The 23,237-nt window shown below is 39.6% G+C and overlaps 4 protein-coding genes across 5 annotated transcripts in view; 3 read left to right on the top strand and 1 right to left on the bottom strand.

Moving 5' to 3' along the window:
- Positions 1–1,354: 1,354 nt before the first annotated feature.
- On the top strand, positions 1,355–3,682 carry LOC147137611 (dnaJ homolog subfamily C member 30, mitochondrial-like). Its single transcript, XM_086049637.1, has one exon. The coding sequence runs from the start codon at positions 1,373–1,375 to the stop codon at positions 2,285–2,287; it is 915 nt and encodes a 304-aa protein (XP_085905763.1). The 5' UTR covers positions 1,355–1,372; the 3' UTR covers positions 2,288–3,682.
- A 131-nt stretch (positions 3,683–3,813) lies between these two features.
- LOC147137610 (cleavage and polyadenylation specificity factor subunit 3) lies at positions 3,814–11,003 on the bottom strand. The gene is made up of 18 exons (XM_086049636.1): positions 10,835–11,003; positions 10,675–10,738; positions 10,330–10,427; positions 9,852–9,980; positions 9,592–9,769; positions 8,948–9,037; positions 8,691–8,841; positions 8,159–8,334; positions 7,286–7,444; positions 6,906–7,052; positions 5,808–5,960; positions 5,354–5,462; positions 5,190–5,288; positions 4,777–4,871; positions 4,612–4,699; positions 4,429–4,495; positions 4,257–4,353; positions 3,814–4,167 (listed from the first exon to the last, which is right to left on the bottom strand). The coding sequence occupies exons 1-18, from the start codon at positions 10,903–10,905 to the stop codon at positions 4,042–4,044; spliced, it is 2,097 nt and encodes a 698-aa protein (XP_085905762.1). The 5' UTR covers positions 10,906–11,003; the 3' UTR covers positions 3,814–4,041.
- Positions 11,004–11,101: 98 nt separating this feature from the next.
- Positions 11,102–15,057, top strand: itgb1bp1 (integrin beta 1 binding protein 1). Its single transcript, XM_086049638.1, has 7 exons — positions 11,102–11,378; positions 12,058–12,176; positions 12,398–12,476; positions 12,549–12,679; positions 13,463–13,555; positions 14,207–14,356; positions 14,458–15,057. Exons 2-7 carry the CDS (start codon positions 12,105–12,107, stop codon positions 14,527–14,529), a joined length of 597 nt encoding a protein of 198 aa, XP_085905764.1. The 5' UTR covers positions 11,102–11,378; positions 12,058–12,104; the 3' UTR covers positions 14,530–15,057.
- A 2,681-nt stretch (positions 15,058–17,738) lies between these two features.
- The window catches only part of asap2a (ArfGAP with SH3 domain, ankyrin repeat and PH domain 2a), a 51,321-nt gene continuing 45,822 nt past the window's right edge, over positions 17,739–23,237 (top strand). For both annotated transcript variants that reach the window (XM_086049404.1, XM_086049403.1), the window contains exon 1: positions 17,739–18,267. In XM_086049404.1, coding sequence (XP_085905530.1) covers positions 18,142–18,267 — 126 coding nt within the window. In that variant the 5' untranslated portion in view covers positions 17,739–18,141. The remainder of the gene's footprint in view (positions 18,268–23,237) is intronic.

The raw sequence follows: 23,237 nt of genomic DNA, 5'->3' as shown, positions 1-23,237 counted from the left end.
TTACTTTTTACGCGAACGTGTCAAACAATGAAATTGTCTAGAATTTTACACAACGTACAGCACAATTTACAAACTATGTTAGTTAAATGTATATAAATAAAATGTCATATTTTTACATTTACCAACTGCTTCTGGAGTACAGGATATGCATATAGAGCTACAGCTACTTGGGTACTGATTAATGCGAAGGACTACCACTTAGTTACACACTTCTGAAATAACACATTTGCTCAAATTAACTTTATTTATGTTCTCACCCTCTTAAAATAATGGCCTAAGGCATGTTTTCCCCCAAAAATATATTTGTGGGGAAATCGGCTACATCCTTAGTTAAATAGATCAATAAACCCTACCCCTGAAATGAAATTATTAATAATTATAATGTAATCAGTATTTGATTCAGTTTTTCATGCTTTCAGAAATTTTAATCAGGGATGGCTTTACGTGTCCCTAAATGTATTTTAGACGCTGATTTAAAAAGTATATTTTCTTTTTTGGTAAAAGTGTTACCTAGAAAAGTGTACTGGCATCTGAAATAACAAAAAAATGTTGACCAGTGTTATTAATAATGAATGATATTAATAAATGTGAAGTCACTGATTATGTGAAAGACTTCCCACTATAAATAAATACAAATACAACAGTTAATTTCTATAAATCTCCGTAAGTTTTTACATTTGATCACATCAACAACATTCCTCGGAAATCACAATGTCCCATAGTGAGCTACATAGGTTACTCATGTGGTTCCCAGGGGCGACCCGATGCCCCAGAGCACCATATGTTGGTGATCCCTCGTCTATATATGAAGCTAAAATGCAAACTAAATACCGTACAAAAATATATATGGAGTGTAAATAAATAAGGCGATAGCATCAACAAGTGTAAAGTTTATTTATACAATATTCAGTTGAGAAGTAATACTCAAAGTGTGAATTTAATGTTCAAACTGTGTATAATATACAGTGCCTTAAACATTTTTTAATCCAGTCCAGTACATTTTTAAAGTACAATTCAATTGTATTTAAGTACATGCATTTGCATTTGATCTTTTAGAACTGTTTGTTTGTTTAAGTACGGTTTTTAATTTGCTAATTTAAGAGCAGTGTTATTGTTCAAACTGTTATTGTTACAGATGATTATACTTTTAGGACCAAAACTTCCCTTGTTTTCTTTTTTTTTTTTCTTCTTTTTTTGCTTTGTAGCACCCTCTTCAAAGAAATACGAAATACATAATGGGGGGGGGGGGGGCACTCCATTCACGCATTTTTTACCTTCACTTTTGCCATCCGTGGCAATAGGGGGCGCTGAAACAAACAAAAAGGCATTAACAAAAAAAAGACAACCATTTCCGTGTTTGAACTCCACAAGTATGGCGGAGGTCATACTCCGTTTAGGCAGAAGCACGTTGAACGTTTCGCCGAGAATATGCAACTATTCTTCACTCAAACCATCTAGAAAGCATGAAAAAGGTACGGTGCATTCATCGACGTTATCCACTCAGGGTTTATTTCTGGATATTAGCCGTGACGGATACGTAAAGAACTGGGATGTAACGGTTGGGATTTCGCATGATGTCAATGGACGTGATGTTGATTGTTGTTTAGGAATGAAGAATGATAAAAGTGTAATTCAAGGACATGGTTCTGTATGTCGGGGCCACAGTGACTCGTTGGGGATTTTCTTCCCGCAAAACAGTGCTCGTCTGGGCTGGGGTAATTTAACGTTCATCAGAACTTACGTCAATTGTGACCGAGAGGAGCCACTTTACAGAAGCAAAACAGGCTACTACGACATCCTCGGTGTGTCTCCCACGGCCACCCAAGCTCAGATCAAAACCGCCTACTACAAGCAGTGCTTCCTCTACCACCCGGACAGGAACGCCGGCAACGACGATGCCACCGTCCGCTTCTCGGACATCAGCGAGGCCTACGCGGTGCTGGGCCACAAAGGCCTGCGGAGGAAGTACGATCGCGGCCTCTTGAGCCAGCTCGATCTGAACAACAAGGCCCAGGCCGGATCCTCCGCCACCAAACCCGCCAGAGGAGGGAACTCGGCGCTGGACCCCCGAAGGAGTATGTTCGACTTTGACAAGTTCCTTCGCTCGCATTACGTCGACCAGCTCCAGAGGGACAGAGACATTCGGCAACGCAAGGAGGGAATGCTGAAAAAAACCCAGGAGTCGCTCGGCGAGAGGAACAAGGAGAGGGCAATGGAGGTGGGCGTTGTCATGCTGCTCGTTGCGACCGTGGTGTTGGTGGCCACCATGAGGGGTGCGGCGAGCTGATGAGGGGAACTGGACCACTTTTCACCTTGACCTGTTCATTTTTCATGCACACGTGGTTTTACCTCATATGTCTACATATCATATTATTAACTACAAAATTTCAAAATGTAATAATACCGTTTCAGAAAGTAATAAATGGATGATACTCAATTTTAGAGAAAAGTTAAAGTGAATTTTTTAAAGCTACAGTACAGTACTTGGTTACACTAGCACTTGCAGGGCGGTACCATTTAGATTTTTTTTGAGGGACGGGGGGTGCTGGGCTGCGGTTAAATTGGGTTGAATCCACCTCATAATACAACTACTATCACGTTGTAATGACAGATACGATCAAAATTATTTGAAAACGCAAAACAACAGCAAGGAACTGTGCCACGCACATCTGGAGATGTTCAGAATCACTATCTGCTCACAAGTGTTGCATATTATTAAATGTATCAATGTGAGCATATTGCGACAGATGTGTTTTGTTAAGTTGGCAGTAATAAGTTTTGCTCTGCCCAACCAATAATAGAGCGGAAGAAGAGTGACGTCAACGAGGGCCGGCTCGCTACCTGGATATGTTTCTGTGGCATAGGCTCTCTGCGCTTCAACTTACTGTATTGGGCCTTTTATTTAGTTTTACGATGACAAAATGACAGCTTGATAAAAACGAGAAAAGAACAAAGTCAGTGGTGACTTTTTGACAGTACTGTTTTGGCTGGTGGTGCCTATTTTTATTGATAGTTTATTTACATTAAATGAAGAATGTTTTATATAGATTGTATCTGAGGAGTCAATATTTTTAAGGGCGCACAGTATGTGCAGTTAAATCTTTACCTCATTACAGCCACCAAGGTTATGTTTGCGTGCAGTATCTGATTTAGAAAAAAAACGGTAGAGGTTCTGAAAAGGGTACTCTTCCACAGATGTTCCCACAACTGATAAATTGATCAGAATTTGGGTGGGGGGCAGTTAACACTTTGATGGTGTAATGCCATTACCAAAAATGTGTCTTGTGTAACTCACAGACACACACACAATGGCAAAAGTGACAAGACTTTTTCGAGCACTTCAGATCTGATCAACTCCAATTGTAATTTATTGTGCTTGTGTTCATGCTTTAGCAGAGGTCTTTTTGTTTTTCTTTCAACCTAAATTAAAAGAATTGTTGCTACTTCTACTGTTAATCTGTCAAAGCGGAAAGAACTTGACTAACACGGTTAAGATTTTTGACTTAAAATAAGTCATGTTGTGCTTGTATTTATGAAAACTATTGCTATTATATTATAAATATTTTGTTAATCAGTCTGGTTGGGAAGTGCAAAGTTCTGGAATAATGTGCCTTTTATTAGGTCGAAAAAATGCCTTTGTCATTCACAGTGAAGCAATAAATGAGCTATACCTGGAAAAGCACTGTAGAGTTTTGAGCTTTGTGTTCATTGTGTCAGTCGAAGTTATTTTGAACTTGTATGTCTGTGAAGCGTTCTTGCAGTTGAAAGAAAAACAAATTCAAATCATTGAGAAAAGAGGACCATTGACACTGGTTTGTTTTTAAATACTGAACATTTACTACATTTAGAAATTCACAAACAAACACAAAAACTCTCAAGTCAGTGCATATTTTTTTAAACTAACACAACATAAATAAATAGAAGTGCTTGCAGGTAAAACACAACACATGTTAAAAATACTGGCAATGAACTATTAGCTCTTGAGTGAGTCAAGTGTTATCCAGAGCATATAAATACAGTGTGTTTAAAAAATGACATCACTTAAGGCTTAAGTGATGGCATGAGCGACGTGATGGGGTTGAGGGCATCAAAGAGGCGCTGCACGGCTTGCTCCACCAGCTCCCTGAGGGAATCGTCCTCTGTTTCTTCGTCATCGTAGCTCACCGACTGGTTGGGGTGAGAGAAAAATGTAAATTGGGTGCAATGACACAGGAGTGAAAATGTCCAGAATCAATGCTGCATAAAATGAGTCTCACCCGTGTTTCTATGCAAATATTCACCGTCTTGCCGTCGACGGTCACTGAGATGTTTTGACCATTGCTGATGTCCACGTAGTCCTGTCCAAACATGTCCCTGAAACCAAACAATGCTTAACCCTTCTGATCATTACAACATGAACTGCTAATATGATGGAGTCGTACTACTCACTGTAACATGATTTCTAGTCGACTTTGAAAGACGTCCATGTCCAAAATGGAACTCTGGGTTTCCATGACTATGCACAATCAAACTCGCAATTACTTCATGTGATTTTTACTATTAGACTGCATGAGATCAAACAATAATGTTTGATGCCACTTTCTCCGATACCAGTGTACAAGTACTGCCCACCTTTCTGAGCCTTTGGATTGGATTGGACCTCAAGCACCACAGTGGTGATGGCATCGGCGTACATGTCGTTGAGAGGATTAGCGATCCACTGAAAGCAAAATACAGTACGAAGAAGTTGCACATGCAACTGCGACAGAATGGATGTTCGAGCGTCCAAGCGCTCACCTCCAGCAGAACCATGCCGACTTCGTGGATTAGCGTGACACTTTGGAAGACCCTCAGGGTTTTCTTTTCAGTACCATCAAGCTCTTCCACATCCCCTGACGGAGAGAAGACTCAATGCTCAGGACAGCGTAATACAGGGGTACCGAGCCGCGGCAACGCCCCGCCCCCCTCCCGGAAGCCAAGTTGTCTCCTAATTGCACAAGCTAGCATCTCCGTAAGCGTAACGCTAATATTAAATGCACAAGCTAGAAAATGAGTAAAATAAATAGACAAAATGTCGGGCAATATGATTTCTTAGTATTTCTATTTTTAACACATTTGAAAAAAAAAAGTAAAAAAAAAAACACGTCAGTAAGGGGTGTTGAGTGTCGAATTTTGAGGGTAAAACATGCTCTGTATGCATGAAGGCTCACCTGTGAGGTTCCTCAGGTGGCAGACAAGCAGCGAGTAGGGTCCAGTGAAAGGGATGGCCTGGGTCTGCTTCACGGTGCTCATGGACAGCTCTGTATACACTGCAAAAACGTAGCATGGTGACATGCACCGTGTGGGACGACAGGTGATTGAAGACTTGACTCACGGGAAAGGTCCGAGGGGTTGAGGATGTGGTAGTTGAAGTTCTTCTTCACCAGGATGCCTGACACCCTCTGACCTTGAACACACTTCTGATCCGCCAGAGAGCCCATCACCTGAACACAGCAGTGCAGTCACGTGAGGACTATGAGAGCTCATCAAACAATCAATCCGTGGCCTAATAGGATAACTGTCATTTTGCTCTGCAATGTGCTTGCTAAAAAAAAATATATTTTTTGTTATGTCTGTGTAGATTCTGGTCACAGTGATTTGTGGTTGACTTCACACAACTAGATGCTTCTTGTGTTGAATTTGCAGTTTTTTTCTCTGCTGTTTTTGTTTTTTCCAACATAAATTCAAATATGACTTATAATAGCAACCACGGTATTAGGCTAGCCAAACGAAATATGGCGACAACCGAGCGTGCCCTCTTGTGCCATCAGGCGAAGACGTTTAAGAACCTTGGCCAGTTTCTCTCCTCTGAAGTTGAGGGTGACCGACTCTGTGTTGCGAGGGTTGTGGACTTCGATGTGAACCTGGTCGTTGTCTTCGTACTCTCGGATAAGCGCCGCCTTCAGGCGCGCCATCTCGTTCTGCTCGCCGTGGACCAAGATCTGAGGGCGGCAAGAGGCCAGTTTGAACATATCGACCATATGGCCCTTTGACACTTGAGTTGAGAGAGATTCTACTGTATATGCAGGGACATCTCAATAAATTTGCATATTGTGTAACACTTAAAATTTTGCTTTAAATCAATTGAAAAACTAAAACTCCCTATGTACATTCAAAACACATAGCATGATTTTATTTGTCATTTGACAATTATACTTCTCAGCTAACAAAAAGTGAAAACATTTTGACAGTCAAAATGATTTTTAAAACAGAAATTAGAATCAGGCCCTCTGAAAAGTATTTGCCTATGTGTTTAATTTGTACAATAAGTGGATTGGATAATGGATGAAATCTATTATATTGAGATATATCTGTAGCTAAATCAAACAATGCGCTTTGTTTCTAATACTTTGCCCTGCCTGTGTGGCTTACCTAGTTAAAGAGGAAGTCAACTCCACAATTATTTTGCAATATCTTCCATGTGCCTTCACTAGTCTAAACATAGAATTTTGATTAGTATTGCGTTTGTGCAATATCATTTAAGCAGCAACATTTTTAGGCATCTCAGGACGTGGCCATTTTGTCATTTCTGTCGACAGAAAATGACATCACAATTGCTCAGGTCTCAGGTAACGACCAATCGACTCACCTGTTTTCTGAAGCTGAGCCATGATTGTTTGTTACTAGAGCCCTGAGCAACTGTGATGTCATTTCCACTCGACAGAAGGAACAAATTGGCCGCCGCCTGAGATGGCCAAAAACGGGTGGATTTTACTGCTTAACTCATATTCCACAAACATAATATTAATCAGAATACCGTGTTTAGACTGCTGGGCCTGCATATAACATATTGTAATGAACATTTTGGGATTGACTCCCACTTTAATACACTTGCATAGTCCAATTTTTTGACAAGAGATTTGAGTGATGCGTTTCGGTTTCCCTACCACGTGTGGAGGTTTGAGAGCGCGGATGAACTCGCTGGTCTGCTGGTAGTCTGTGTGGGCCGAGAAGGAGATGTAGTCCACAGACATCTTCAGCTGCAGCTTCTGTCCTGACATGGTGGTGATCTCCTCCGGCTCCGACATGATATGCTGCGCAACAAAAGCAGTCAGCACTCAAAGTTGCGTTCACGTTCACATGCCCATAAAATACCATATAGGCTACTAGCAAAATCTATATGATGTGTGTAGTTTTTGGTTACTGTACTGTAGTTGGAAACGTCAGACGGATAAATTATAAAGGTTGCTAAATACCAAAATATAAGAAACAGCACAACTCAACTTTATTTTTGTGCTCATATGGGACAAAAAAGGTGCCAGCTGACCTTGGCCAGTGTTCCCTCCACACAGTATCCGGCAATGATAACTCCATTTCTCTTGTCCGTGCACCAGCTTTCAAAGAGCTCCCTGGAGAGGCCGCTTTGCATCATACCAGGGGACGCCATTACCACACTGGGGCCGATGTCGTCAAAATGGTCCATGCTCTAGAATTTGAAGACACTTGAGTAAGTTTTCATTCTTCCTCTAAGGAAAAGGTATTTATTTAACACAAACATTAGTCCTCCTAAACACATCCTGGCCGCCTTTTAATTACTAGCATGTATATAGAGTGGGTATAAAAAGTCAACACACTCATGTTCAAAGTTATGAAATAAAAAATGAAAATCAAGACAAATCATTTTAAAACTTTTTCCACCATGAATGTGACTTAAAAAAAAAAAGAAATATTTTTGAAAGGGGAAGTGGAGATAAACAGTAAGATGTGGTTGCAGAAGTGCGCACACCCTGTTGTAAGTGGGGAAGTGGCCGTGTTCAGAAGTACCTGTCACTGTTTGAAGTGCCTAATAAAGTTAGATGTTCTAGTAGATTTTTTTTAACATCGTCACATTTCACAGAACAAGCCAGGGTCCGCAGACAGCTTCCACAGCTTCAGAGGTCATTGTTCATTGATATCAGGAGAAGGGTACAAAACCATTTCCAAGGCATCATATATACCGTGGAAAACAGTAAAGGCAGTCATCAGGTGGAGAAAATATAGCACAACAGTGACATTAACAAGAATACATACTGGTATATACATTATGTATGTATGTATATATATGTCAAATTTTTTTAATCCCACAAAATCCTGGCATTTGAACAAGGGCGTGTCAACTTTTTATTTCCACTGTGCATCGGTGACCAATTTTGTCCTCTACCTTGAGGTTGCTGATGTGCTTGAAGACAAAAGGGTTGTTTATGTTGATGGCCTTGCGGATCTTGTCGTTCATGGCGTTGACGTAGGTCTGGTACACGGCCATGCACTTCTTGGCCAAGGACGAGGCGTAGTAGATGGGGATGTCATGGAGCTCCGGATGGTTCTGCCAGTACTCGTCTGCAGAAAGGCATTCAACAGGAAAAAAGAGAGACATGACATGATAGTGGAGACATTGCATGGCATGTTTTACCCTTGGCATAGATATTTTTAATTTAAGTGGACCACCAAAGTTGAACACAATTCGTTCCATGACGTCACTTGAATTACCAGCTGTTCTAATTTCCTAAACAATTGTTACCCTAGGAGATAAGGGCATTCATTTGTTCCAGGTTCAAATTTAAAACCGTTATTATCCGTGCAGGCGATGTTTTAAGTTTTTTGTTTTCCTGTTGTTTTGTTTTGTTCTATTATGTAAAATTTCTCAGCGGTGAAAGTGTTGACACCAATGGTGATAATTCCACACGGTGTCTCACCCAGTATGAGCAGCAGTTCCTGGGCTCGCCCCAAAGCGAATACGGGGATCAAACAGCGGCCCTCTCTGTTGACGATGTCGTGAACTGTGTTACAAAAGCGAGCCTCGCGCTCTTCGCGCTTCTCGTGGATGTGCGTGCCATAGGTGGACTCCTGCACAAGAACGATTAACGACACTTTTGATCACCTCAAGATAAAACGAAAACAAAAAAACAATAACACATCATCTGTCAGAAAAGTTGAATTTTGGGGGATATACAATTATTAAGATGTCCGGTTTGACGCTAGGGATCTCAGCCGCCATGAGGTGCCTGTCTTCCTGTCGTGAGAAGTCTCCTGTGTACAGCAGCTTTGTAAGGAACAGAATAAACAAATCACGTTAACCATAAATAATAATACGAGCAGTCAGAGGTGGGTAGAGTAGCCAAACATTGTATTCAAGTCAGAGCACTGTTACTTTACAATATGATTCAAGTAAAAAGATGTGTTCCAAATAATTACTTAAGAGTAAGTAATCAGTGAAAAAAATATGTAGTGAGCGCAAAGTAGACCAAAACAACAGTAAATGTAGCATTTCTTTCCAACAAAAATACTCAAGTAAAAGTTAATGGCATGCTTCATTAAGAATATTGTAATTACAATTATCCAAAAAGTTACTTAACTAAATGTAATAGAGTAAATGTAGCGCATAACTATATCCACCATCTCTAGTAAGTAGTACAGCGAAACCGCCAGAATCAAATTTCCTCAAAAATATATCTCAAGAGTCACACAAAACGTGGAAATCACAATCACCATGCGTAAATCTCATGAGACTTAAGAGCAGTAAAATGCTACTTCAAACGCAATTCTACCTTTCTTTGTTTTATTCTGCAGGTTCTCTACTTAAATAAAAGCTGTTACCTTGACCCCGGCTATTTCAATCATAAACATGGCAGCTCCGAGCACATGGCCGGCATGGTAACACCAGAACTTAATCCCCGCCACCTCCTTGACCTCGTGGAAGTTAATGGTCTCAATCTTATCCATGCTCTCCTCCAGATCCGTTTCGGTGTACAACATGTCATCTGCAGAAATGTTGCTGCAATGGGGGATTAAAAAAAAAAGCACAAATTACATTATTGTATTCTAACTGAAACACAATAAAGAGTTTTGTAACTTACCTGACTTTGACGTAGTCCGACAGGAGCCAGCGGTAGATGGCCTTGGTTGCGTGGGTCATGAAGGTTCTGCCTTTGAAGCTGGTCTTCTGGAGGAACCAAGGCAGAGCCCCACAGTGATCAAGGTGGAAACTGGACACAAAATAAATCAACTATATAGTCACACATTGTATGATGATTCAAAGGGGGCCTTTAACATAGAAAATTGACTTTTTAATTGATTGTATGTACGATAAATAAATGGTTGGGTCTCTGGAGTGCCTGCTTAAACATCAAGCATGAAATAAAACAACAAAATAAATCTGCCTGTTTTTGACCATCTGTCTGTCCATCCTGCGATTTCTACAAGACAAGATACTTAGTACATTTAGACGAAAGCATGTTCCAGACATGTTAAGACGCGTGTAGACGATTTTCAATTGCGACCCCAAAATAACAACAAAACCGGTGCAATCTTTCTCCTGAAAAACGAGCGACTTACTGGCTGATGAGCAGCAGGTCAATCTCTGCTGGGTCGATCAAGTCTATGTAGGGGAGGGCATCCATTCCCTCTAAGCCAGGGTGGATGCCACAGTCCAGCTGACAAACACAATTTAAAATTAAAAACAAATTTATAGCCCGCAAACACGTCTCTCTCCGTTTAGCTGTCAAAAAAAAAAAAAAAATATATATATATATATATAATATAATATATAAAAAAAAATATATATTTTTTTTTTATATATTATATATACATATATATTTAAAAAAAAGAAAAAAAAATATATATATATATATATATATATATATATATATATAGCTGAGATTCCAGTCAATAATTAGTTACCATAATTTTTCTTCCTTTGAACTCCAGGATAATACAGGACCTCCCAACCTCCTGCCCAGCACCCCTGGGGAAGAAAAAAGAAACATAGCGAAAGGTAACATTTATCTTACATAGAGATAAAATCATGTTGAATTCATAATTAATTAATGTATCGTCGTACAGCGGACGAATGTGAAGCTGGTCACTCTCCTCTGCCGGGACGATCATCTCCACTTTGCGTTTTGAAGCCATAGCTAGCGAAAAGCAAAGGGTAGAATGACAAATCTCACAATCAAATCATAGCGCAATGTTTTGAAAATGATGAATGAGGAGGCGGTCCCTCGCCAAGGGGGACACTTCCGGTCGTGTATCAAAACACCGCCGGCAAGAATGAGGTTTAATGACGAAAGTTCCGGGACAAATTTTCTGTTCCAGAATAATGAGTATATTAGGACAAATGATAATCAAATATTCAGTATACAATAGAAGTAAACATGCGTGCAGTTTTATTGGTTTGATGTTCAGCTCTTGTGACAGCAGTCTCTTTTTAGTGCTGTCACGGATTTAAATTGGATAGGTCCCTTTAAGAAGCGTTGGGCGGAGGCTGTGAAACTACGGGAGAAGCTAAACTGAGAGTGAATAAAAACCGACAAACGCCCTGTTCAAGGCAGGGAAATAAAGCAAATTATGTTAACGGTCCACTGACGCGCCAACACAGCGGTCAGGTATGCATGTGCTGTATTTGTTTTAATAATGGCGACCTTTCGAGGGAGTGAAAGTTAACCAACTTCAGCGTTAAAACGAAAGCGACGTTGAGCGTCGGTGGTCAATAATGAATGGTTTTGCGCAGGTCTTTGTGTTGCTAAATTACACGCTGGTCATAACAACTTTATCCATGCTAAAACATGTAATTTGCGAATATAAATTAAACTGCAGCCAACAGCAAGGGTGTAACAGATATGTGACACCCCTAAATATTTTATGACCCACCTACGGACAAGTAACTTTGGGTCTGCAGAAAGTTGACATGGACACGTTTAACCAAAATAATCACTTAAAAAAAATAATGTAATTTGACTTTGTATGTGCATTTACATTGGTGCCTCGATTAGTTAATTTATTCCGTCTTTGATATATGTCAATCCGCCCCCCCAAAACACCAATACAAATGTGTTTTTAAATAAGGAATGATCTATCTATCTATCTATCTATCTATCTATCTATCTATCTATCTATCTATCTATCTATCTATCTATCTATCTATCTATCTATCTATCTATCTATTAATATTTTAATGGTGCTCAATCCATAAAAGGAAAACAACATACTGAATAAAATACACATTGTCAAACGAAAAGGGGACTATTTTGTAGTCTTCTATGTTAAATATTTAATGGTGTTTAGGTTGGAGGTGGGCTGGGATGCGGTCGTGCAGGATGCAAAAGTGAAAGATGTTCCGCAAGGTGAAGAAACGCCACAGCAGCAGTAGCTCTCAGAGCAGTGAGATCAGCACCAAAAGTAAGGTACGCTAACCGGACCCACTCTGCATGAGCGTTCACTCACCAGACAAACATTAACTACCTCAATGCAGTGTAATTACATCTGGCACAAGTGATGTGTAAAAAGTTCAACTGAAGCTGTTTTTTAAACATTTTTATACATGTGTTCTTTTGGATCTCACTAGATCATGCACTGTACCTACTGATTTGAATTTGAATGGTTTTAAGATCTTTCTCTTCCATAGTCTGTAGACTCCAGTTTGGGAGGACTATCCAGGTCCAGCACAGTTGCCAGCCTCGACACAGACTCTACCAAGAGCTCTGGTCAGTGGGATTACATCATCCCGACTTTCTTATTCAATTACTCCTCTCTTATTGATGCCAAATCCTCCCTAGGAAACAACACATCCGAAACATGCGCAGAGTTCCGGGTGAAGTATGTGGGAGCCATTGAGAGATTGCAGTTTGACATGAGCAAGAAGCTCCAGGAACCTCTCGACCTCATCAACTACATTGACGCCGCTCAGGTAAAAAAAGTTAATCCAATAATGTACAGTCCAAGAGCTGTATGAAATCAAACCTGCCTTTATAAAACTATTGCTGGTCAAGCTTTTATTGACACAGTCATTATTGTGATTGAAGTTTGCAGTATGTACAAGTGCCATGCATCGTATTTAACACAAATATGTTGCCCCTCCCTTCAGGTGCACTGAATGTAAAAACTTTACACTCCTCTGTTCAAATGGCAGGTTTTGTGGTATTAAAAAAGGAGACCAAAATAAATAATTTCAAAACCTTTTCCACCAAGTCAATTACATTTTAAAAAATATTTTTGTTTTAGGATTAGGGTTAGTAGGCTTTTCCTGTCATTTTTTTTTGCAAAAAGTTTTGTGCTAATGCTGACTGCAATTTCAAAACTGTTAATTACTTCTTCCACCTTGACTAAGGGCCCAGGTCCACCTCAAGAAAATCATTCTCAAAGCATGATGCTCCCACCACACGGAGTCACAATAGATATGATGCTCTTTAGGTGATTCTTTCTTTTTTTTTTTTTTAGCAGTGGTTGAGTTATTAGCATGTCTTCCTCATAGTTGAGAGTCCCATGGATACATACATAAATTGGCTGTCATTCCTAAACTGTAAATTCCTCTTCAAGCTAAAGTCTACCCTTCATTCATATCTTGATTGTTTTATTTCAATTCCATTGTGGAGGAGTATGAAGGCAAAGTGCTAAAAATTCTGTCATTGTCTAACTACTGTATATCTAGACCTACTTTGTTTGTGTTATTGTTATTTTTCTTTTTCTTTAGCAAGATGGAAAGCTGCCGTTTGTGCCAAGAGACGAGGAAATGATCCTGGTTGTATCGAAACACGGAGTCAAAGTGGCCTCGCTGGATCAGTGTGTGAGTCCTCCTTGTTTCTTTACCAAAGGAAAGGGAATCATAACGGTATATTTTGTGCTATGAATTCAGGTTTGGCTCAACAAGTGTTTTTGTGTTTCTCTTTGGCTTTTTTTGTGATCTCACCACTGAAGGGTGATGATACCGACATAGGAAGGTGTTACAAATATCTCCTTCCTGGCTGCTCAGTACAGTATGACTAAAAGGGACAATAAATTGACATCCGTGATAAAAGAAGAAACATTTAATGTCTTATGTCTTATGTTTTTCTTAACACCTTTTTACACTTGTATGGCAGAAAAGAAGCAGTCAATCAAAACAGAGCATTATTTTTGTGAAGGTACAATACATACTGTATTGGCTTTAATTACAGTTTGAGTGTCCGAGTCCTGCCACAAATAGTGAAAATCTAGTGGACCCATAAAAGAAGGTTAATAACTTCCGCATGATGCCACAAGGTGGCAGTAAAGTACTACATTTATCTGAGTGTGATTCCCAACGCATAGAATCGATTTTTATCTCGTTTTGTTGTAAGTGATTAACTCATTTTTGCACGTATGATAGCTAAATCACTCCTGTTGTAGGAATAAACATTTGATGATGGCAACGGATAATAATTATTACTATTATTATTTTTCTATACTATTCCTCCAGGATGTGTTGCACCGCCACCCTCTCTACCTGATTGTGCGCATGCTGTGCTACGACGACGGCCTGGGCGCCGGGAAGAACCTCCTGGCCCTCAAAACCACCGACCCCGAACAAGAGGGGTGCAGCATTTGGGTGTATCAGTGCAGCAGCTCTGTGAGTGATAGCGAATGAATGTATCGGTGCTATTTAAAAAAAAAAGAAAGGAATAAAAGGAAAATACTTGATTGGCTGTTTTCTTTTTTTAATGTAAACAGGAGCAGGCTCAGTCCATCTGCAAGGTGCTCTCAGCTTCCTTTGACTGTGCACTCACAACAGACAAGTCGTGAGGATAGCGTGCGAAAAGTAAAACCAGGAAAGGGAGACAACCATGACTGACAAATGCAACCCTTTTTCGTTAAACCCATTTTTTTTTGTTTTTTTTTGTTTCCAGATACTACCTAGATGGCATATCAATATCTGCACCCACAAACTACCACACAAACAATCTGATTTCGACTTTGCGTTCTAAAGGAAAGCTGCTGGGGAACAAAATGAAATGGTTGCATTCATTTTAATGTATTTGAGGTGTTTAGTCATTTGGTACAACATATGCCACAAAGCGGTAGATAGTGTCTTTGTACAAACCCATTCCGCAATAGTTCGGTGCAACTATATTGATACGATACTTTGAAATGTGGCCACTGGTCCTTAATTTGTGACACTTGAATTTATTAATAGCATACTTTTTTTATTTGTGACCAATAATATCAGAGAAGAATTGCGGTACGTCCTCATTTATTTTATGTTCCTGCCATTGTCACTTTCATCTATTTGTCGTTTGAAAATGTTTGTGACATTAAATGAGTGAAACTGTTCCTATTTTTGAGCGTCTTTTTTTTTGTTTTTTTTTGTTTTAATGTACACCAGAGGGGGCTCTTGATGTGTAATACTTTTATTATAAAGAGACTCCAATACTATATAGTTCAATTTAAAAAAAAAAAAAAAAAAGTAAAAATAATAATGGTCGGAATAGAACAAAGCATTTATTTCAAAAATAAAAAATAACAGTATAAGTTTGGTTACCCTAAGATGAGCGCTTCTGAATGTTAAAAACCCCTCTGTTGTGCACGGGATACAACAAACCACTATAATAAATAAATAATGTAACGTACGAACGTCATTTCCTATTAGTACACACTGAGCGTTGTTATTTTTGCAAAGAAACGGTTCTTGCATTGGCTAGCATGAAACTGTTGTACCTGTGTGTACCTGATGACGAGGTGGGTGTGTTGCAAGCCAAGAATGTCATGCACATTGTGTGCATATTTTAAACAGGTTGTACTTGGTGTCATTAAATGTGTCAAGTTTAAACTGGACTGTGTGGACTTTGCCTGATGTAGAATGCATTCTGTGGTTGGTTTTGCAAGATAGCGCCTTGCTGTACGTGACACGTTCTAATCCCCACAAATGAAATGGAAGAATTAAATACATTTACATCATGCTGCTGCTTGCTGAATGAACACATGCTGCAAAATATTCATTAAGAAATAACTGGTTGAGTTTCCATGTTGATGTTTTATAAATATCCTTTGGAAATAATGGGAAACGATTTATGACTTGCATGAAAAGGACCAGAGAAGCTTGCCAACAATTTTTACCTTTTCATTTTATTTACATGAGCTTTCACCTGCAAAATTTGGTATGCTAATGCTCATACACGCCTCCTAACATGGCATTCTGATTAATATTGCGTTTGTGGAATATGAGTTAAGCAGCAAAATACAGCCATCTCAGGCGGTGGCCATTTTGCTACTTTCTGTTGACTGGAAATAACATCAAAGTTGCTGCGGGCTCAGGTAACGACCAATCATGACTCACCTGTTTTCTGAAGCTGAGCCATGGTTGGTCGTTACCTGAGACCTAAGCAATTGTGACATCATTTTCAGTTGACAGCAAGCGTCAAAAAGGCTGCCCCTTGAGATACAGGACAAAAATAGGTGGATTTTACTGTTTAACTCATATTCCACAATGTTAATGAAGGTCGTGTTTAGACTAGTGGGACTGCACAGAACATAATGTAGTAAAGATGTTTTGGGGGTGACTTCCCCTTTAAATTTGTTCTTCTATGGTTATTACATTTTTCCTCTTTGCTATCATTGGTTCTTATCATCTGTGGTGGTGTTGCGCATGAAACAGAAAAGACTAAGAAAAAGCTAATGAAAGTTTTGTTTGGCTTTTTTCTGCAAATATCGGTATATGCCCATACAAGTGAAAAGCTGGATGTTCTGCTGGCCTCTAACTGAGCTACTGTGAATCTGGATAGCAGATGTTTGTCAGGGTGTGTGTCTGCATTTTGATTTTGTAAGGCAGTTGAGGCCTTCGTGCCAGACAGGGTCAGGCCGAATCTTGAGCGCTTCATTTAGTAGCTTGCCAGGATACGCTGCAGAACTGCAAGAATGTGTTAACACTGCCCACTTTGTGATTTGAAGTCTGGCTAGGCTGCTCTCATACTATTTATACCAGTTGCTCTGCCTTGGGTTGGAAACAACTTTTTTTTTTAAACATCCAAAACCCAAGGAAAATGCATAGTACACTGAGAGACGAAAATGAGACTGGTAAATCGTGACAAGCTGTATGCAATGCTCTTTGGTAACAGTAGTTTGTTCAAGGGAGAAAAAAAACCCAAAACATAAATGTACATGATGAGCAATAATTACAGCAACAGTGTAGAGCCTGTTCATCCTGTTCTTCACCGTCCACAGAAGTGTGCATTACAATGAAAGAACACTGTTGTGTTTTGGTGTCTCTGGTGATACATTCAAACACTAGTAATAAAAGCATAGGGCAGAGCATACAGGAAGTGTACATGAATTTCCCTCACGGGATAAATAAAGTAGCATGCTGTATTTGTTTAATTAGGAATGATGCCTATTTTAATCCATTTGTTCCAAATTGTCAGCAAAATTTGATTATAGCATGAAACAATAAAACTAAGTGTCACTGTCATTAACATCATTAATCCCCCATGGGATTGATAAAAAGCTGATCTATATCTAATTCAGCATTATGGAGCTCTTGGAAACAACTTTTCAAGACTACCGGCGCAATTCTGTTTTAGCGTGATAAAAGAGTAAAATATAGAAAAAAAATTATTAGTGAATGTTTTCAGTCATTCATTCAATATCTTAGTTTTAAAAGAAGCCACTGGTGAAAATGTAACCAGTATGCGGCATTCAAGTACTACCAGAATTTTTTTGTTATCACCAATACAACTAAAAGAAAGTCAGTAATTGTAAAGCATAGACACAAAAAAAAGTTACAATGGCACTGAGCAAACAAGAATAAAAACTTAGAACTTGCTCAGTTGAGTTTCCTTTTAATAGTCTCCAGGCAATGTCTTCAGAATTGACAGAGTTACTGTGGTTTACATCGGGTATATGAAGGTAGCATAAAGTCGCGCCCATGCTCAATTCTGATTGGCTCCCACTTGCCGGCCGCCGTTTCCTATTGGTGACTGCCGGTCCATTGAACCCCCTCCTCTACCTTTGTGGATTTCATACGCTCCGGGTGAAACCGATTTCTTGTTGTTTCCTGACGCTCGCTGTAGTGAGGTAGTCTTCCCCTCTCAAGTCCCACGTTTGGATACACGGGAAGACAATAGACTCCACGGAGGGAACTTCAGTCTTTCCATCAAACCGGGGGACAACCATTTAACCCGAATGGAGTGGCGGTACTTCAATTGAAAAGCAGCCAGAGGTTAAGAAAACTATCCATCACCGGGGAGCACCGTGTCGGGGACCGAGCGTGATCTACCCAGACATGGTTCACTGTCAGCCGAATTCGTCAAGGACTTTATTACCGCTTCTTTGAACTTTTTTTTTTTAAATACCATAACCGAGAAGAAGTCTTCGCCTGTTTATCCGGTAGTAAAGAGGGAAAAGGTGTTGGGAGTATTAACTATGCCTGACCAAATCACAGTATCTGAGTTTGTGGTGGAGACCAACGAGGACTACAAGTCACCCACCGCCTCCAACTTCACCACCAGGATGTCCCACTGCAGGAACACCGTGGCCGCACTGGAGGAGGTGAGTGCAAGGGTTGGGAATGCTGCAAACACACCACCCTCCGCTTGTGGTGTTTCCCAACTTTTATTGAGTCAGGCTACGCATTGCAATTTAGAAAAAAAAAACGCATGACGTTTAATCAAAGTAAAGTGTCAGAAAAAGATCATAGACAACTTAATTATGTACCTTCTGCATTCTAGTCGAACAAAAATTGATTATCCAATATACACAATTTTACAATATACATTGTTGGCATAGATAGATGGCCAAAGATTTTTTTTTTTTTATATTTAATTTTTGGACCAATTAAGTGGAATTGGATGATCTGTAATAAATAACGTGATTGACAGACACTTTAAAAATACACATTGGCAATGTAGATACGTACTGGTTTTCTCTGTAACATCAGGCGCTGCCATGTTAGTAGGGATGTAACGATACCCAAATATTACAATATGATATCATCACGATATGAACCTCATGATACGATACTTATCACAATATTGTGAGGAGCTTGGCAATATACGTAAAAAAAATCTCACAAAACTGTATACAAACTTACTGCATTGTAAAAGAAAAAAAAGAGAAAAAAAAGCTCATGATATATTAAAAAACAAAGAAGAAAAAAAAGAAAAATATTGTGTTTTTGGACATAACAACATTGACAACGAAATGGTCTTGGCCGGTCCTTCATTGTCATGTGTTCCTATTGGCTCAGCGGCTCAAAGTAACATCTATTAGGGGTGGGAATGATAATCGTTTTTTCAATGCATCGTTGGGCGTATTAAAAAGATTCTGAATTGATTCATAGGTATTAATAATCGATATTTAAAGTGTAACTAAAAAAACTAAAAGCATGCGCAAGCGTTTACGTGCGTTTGTACGTCAGACGTCTGTGCTAGGCTAAGCTAATACGTGACAAGATGGCAGAGCAAGCAAAACCTCATATGAGTGGAGCAAAGTCAAAGTGTGAAATATAAATCTTTTCTCTTCCATGAGTTTTTGGTTTTAAAAAAGGTACCAGTGTTTTACATGGACTATAAAATGTACGCCAATGTAAGTGATGCATCGGAATCGCAATCGAATTGAATCATAGGCCTCAGAATCGGAATTAAATCGAATCGTGGGCCTCTAAATCGGAATGGGATCGAATCGTGAGGTACCCATAGATTCCCACCCCTAATATCTATGTAGTTCACAATGATGTTTAAGGCTAAACTGGGCAAAAAACGTTTTTTTTTTTTGACAGAGATATGCTGCTTTTGATATCGTGACATGTCGACGACAATGATCTGGCAATTTTCATATTGCGATATCGCCATTATAATTACATCAGTACATCTTAAGGCCTAGATAGACCAGTCGGACGTCGATAAGCGTTGGGGTGTCGGATTGCGCCGGCTGATTGATGTAGCAAACATCGTCGTAACATCGGATCCTGTTGGGCTGGTGGGCGTTTCGGCATGTTGAGTTGTTTTTTTCACTGTTCTTATTTTTACGTGAATGGTGATTCAGATTAATGTGAAAATTATTTTTTTTTCCCAAATTGGACATAGGTGTTTTTCACAGGACAGTGACAATTTGCACAATTACAGGCTTCCTCCCTTACAAACACACTTTATAACTGTGTAAATAAACACCCATGGCCACTACATGAGAGTATGTCTGCCATGTATAAAATGTAATGCTCATTTATTAGAGATGGCGTGAATGGTGATTGAGCATGTCTAATATATTCATCCATTTTCTGCAACGTTTGACCTCATTATGGTGGCACGTGGGCTGGAGTCCTCCCTGTCTTTGGGCGAAAGGTGGGGACACCCTGGACTGGTTGCCAGCCAGTCGCAGGGCATATATAGACAAACAACCATTTACACTCACATTCAACATTGGGGCTATTTAGTCTTCATTTGAACCTAAAATGCACATTTTTGGAACCCATGAATGAAATTATTAATATCAAGTCTTGTTGTTTTACATTTGAATGCGCATCAATCAAAAATTGACATAATATTTGCAAAGGCAGATTTCTTGTATTGGTTCTGATTAGGTAGTGCAGGTGTACCTCATGAATGAGTCAGTGTATGTGACATTCCAAGAAATGGATGCTTTACGTACACACACACTGAGCTCTGAAGTTTTCAGTATTGACTTAACAAGATACGTTAATGTGCAAATATGATGCTGCTGTCCGTTTTTTTAAAAAAGTTGCATTTCATTCTCTGTGTGTACACAGACAAGCATTTCTGCACGATTCCCTTACATGCAGGTTTTCTGGAGGAGGGCTTCCGTTTTGTTCCCGGTCGGCATCCCTCTCCCTTGTTAGAGTTTCCCGACTTTGTGTGCTCCATGGATTAGAGCCTCGCCCAGCCCCGGTGGTAAAAATAGAATTTCCCACATGAGTTGGTTGGCAGCGGGCGGTGTGTGTACTGTATGTATATGTGTGTTAGTGTCTCTCTGCCTCTATAAGACGTCAGGTGACGAGAGCCAGTTGGTGGCTTCCTCTTTGCAAATTTGACTATGTAAGTATTTCACAATACCGTGTCAAGAACGCGATGGTTTACTTGGCGTGGGAGTTCATTGTGAGCGAAGAATATAGCTGAATGCATTGTTTACGTTTTTATAATCCGCCCCCGGCCAACAGTTTTCCGGTTGGATTTTTCTAACCATGAGAATGTAAAAAATGTAAGTACTGGTACTGTAATTGAAAAAAGTGATAATCCCAAAAAATTAATCTCTAACTATTAGTTTTGTCAACAATCAAACATTGATCGCATATGTTGACACTGGCGTATTACTGTTCTGCGTTGTGCGTATCCTCTGTGTTTTAACCGTTCAGCATTCTTAACTGTCGTATAAGTGGAAGAAGTAGCAAAACGCCGTTTAACAAAAGAAAGCAAAACATAATGAAAATACTCAGTCGTCTCACATCTTTTTCTTTTCCGAAACACTTTTTGTTGTGAAGCTGCTCTATTTGGAATAAGTGTGGCAAAAAAAGCCCCAAAAAGCCCAAAAATACAGGCGCAGTTAATCCTTTAATTCTCCCCTAACTGTGGTTGCTTTAGGTGTGACGTCATGCTGGAAGGCAATTTGACCCTATGTGCAACTTTCCTCGAAAGTCTTGGTCTCATTTGCAAACGACTTCAGTAGTTCCACTTTTCTTGGGGCCTTCCACCTTTCACATTGTATAAACATTCTGAAGAGACTTTTTTTTTTTTTTTAACCTAAGGCTAATCCACATCTGGGCTCAGTGTCAACAACTTCACCTTAAGCTGTCTGAGCTTCCATGCCTCGGTTTGTTTGTATTTTTAGACCGACAGATACCTGCTCAGGCTGTCGGGTGCCCCGCTGACATCATCACCTGGCTACACGCCGTTGTTGCTGGTTTATAATTAATCAGCTTTGGGGGTTATTTCTGTTCCGCTTTAAGGAAAATGTGTCAGTTGAGTGTGTGAAATTGGGCAGACATTACTGCTGGCCTGTGGACTAATTTGAATAGAAGTGGGCAGCTTTGTTTCTAAGTGTCACTGTTGACTCGGCTCAATTCTTGTTCCGCTGTTGTTGTTTGACTTTGACCTGCCAAATTCAAATTCATTTCTGTAGTCCTCCATTATCTTTTGTGTTGAATCATAATAAGACATTTACAAACATCTGCTTTTACATTGGAAAATAATGAGTGACATTTTTGCCTATGTTCTGCCGTGCTACAGACCAAACAAGCAAGCGAGTCATAATTGCTTTATGTTTGTGCGTTTTCTGCTGCTTTCAATTAAGGGAGTTTGATATTGACTGTTTTCTTGATGTGAATTTAAAGCAGTAATCTAAAGATGGCTACTCTCAACTTGGTTTCAACCCACTTGATTTATCCTAAAGGAAGGCAAATCCTTTAAGTGATGACAATGCGTCTGTTTGGTTTCCACAAAGGCTTTTCTTAGGGTGCAATTTGTTAACAAAGTGGATTAATTGATTTGTGTTGTGTGATTAATGCGTAAATCTATTGGACCAGATGGCTTTCAACATCCAGTTTACTTGTGGTGCAGCAAGTGGAGCAATCGGGGCAGGGGCTTATCCCTGGGATGCGTCTTTCTCTCCTAAATCTGCCAGAAGACCAGACTTTATTAAACTAAATAGATCTCAGGTAACATTTCTCTGTTTGTTGCCTGTGTTTGCTCACATACATTATTTACATTGGTTGTACAGGTAGTTGTTCTTTGTTTCGCATGTTTCCTGCTTGGTCAGAACACAACCATTAACATTTTAACTAGGGATGTCACAATATTGGTAATATTGTGATATCGCGATATTAAAATTGCCACAATATATCGTCGTCGTCATGTAACGATATTAATAGCAGCAAATCTATTTAAAAGCCCAAGTTGTTTTCTGTTTGTGCAGTTCCAGCAGCCTCTGGTGGGTAGTTTATTAGTGCAGTTTAATTTGCTGCTTGTTTTATATTAGTAAAGTCGGCCAATCTAACACACGACGTGCTAAATCAACAACAGAATTTCACATCGAAACAACAGAACAGACGTAACATCAGCCAATCGCATTCATGTGCACTTCACGGACCTCTAGGAAAACATTAAATCAAAGCATTACAACACCTAATGCAATAACCTAGTGCATGGTGCCCTCTCCTGTTGAACTCCTCCACCTGCAGTCACATCCAGTCAATGGGAAATGTATTGTATTGAATTGTACTGTCATTCTGGTTAGAGCGCCCCGAGCGGTGGAAGAAAAATCCACAGAATAGCCGCACTGGACTATAAGCCGCAGGGCTCAAAATCTTGGAAAAAAGTCGCGGCTTATAGTCCGGAAAATACAGTATTTTTTTTGTGAATGCTTTTATGTGCAAAAACTAAATATTGCAATGTTGTTGTTTTTTTTTAATAGGAGCTTTTTTTTACAATATCGCAAGCCTTTCTACAGTGTAGTGAGCTTTTTATATATCGCCAACCTCTCCACAATATCGTGATATATTATCACGTGAG

Source organism: Filicampus tigris, chromosome 13 (assembly GCF_054856515.1).
Source record: "Filicampus tigris isolate MCC_2025a chromosome 13, RoL_Ftig_1.0, whole genome shotgun sequence".
In the NCBI taxonomy this organism is placed as follows: domain Eukaryota; kingdom Metazoa; phylum Chordata; class Actinopteri; order Syngnathiformes; family Syngnathidae; genus Filicampus; species Filicampus tigris.
This window is presented reverse-complemented; position numbering and strand designations above follow the sequence as displayed.

What these genes read in the sequence shown, in the direction of transcription:
- LOC147137611 (XM_086049637.1), top strand. Translation starts at nt 1,373, where the DNA reads ATGGCGGAGGTCATACTCCGTTTAGGCAGAAGCACGTTGAACGTTTCG.
- LOC147137610 (XM_086049636.1), bottom strand. Translation starts at nt 10,905, where the DNA reads ATGGCTTCAAAACGCAAAGTGGAGATGATCGTCCCGGCAGAGGAGAGT. An exon ending in TGGAGGGAACACTGGCCAAG is followed by an intron (nt 7,053 to 7,285) that starts GTCAGCTGGCAC and finishes TTTGTTGCGCAG; the next exon opens with CATATCATGTCGGAGCCGGA. An exon ending in ATATTTGCATAGAAACACGG is followed by an intron (nt 4,168 to 4,256) that starts GTGAGACTCATT and finishes CACCCCAACCAG; the next exon opens with TCGGTGAGCTACGATGACGA.
- itgb1bp1 (XM_086049638.1), top strand. Translation starts at nt 12,105, where the DNA reads ATGTTCCGCAAGGTGAAGAAACGCCACAGCAGCAGTAGCTCTCAGAGC. An exon ending in TGGCCTCGCTGGATCAGTGT is followed by an intron (nt 13,556 to 14,206) that starts GTGAGTCCTCCT and finishes CTATTCCTCCAG; the next exon opens with GATGTGTTGCACCGCCACCC. An exon ending in TGTATCAGTGCAGCAGCTCT is followed by an intron (nt 14,357 to 14,457) that starts GTGAGTGATAGC and finishes TAATGTAAACAG; the next exon opens with GAGCAGGCTCAGTCCATCTG.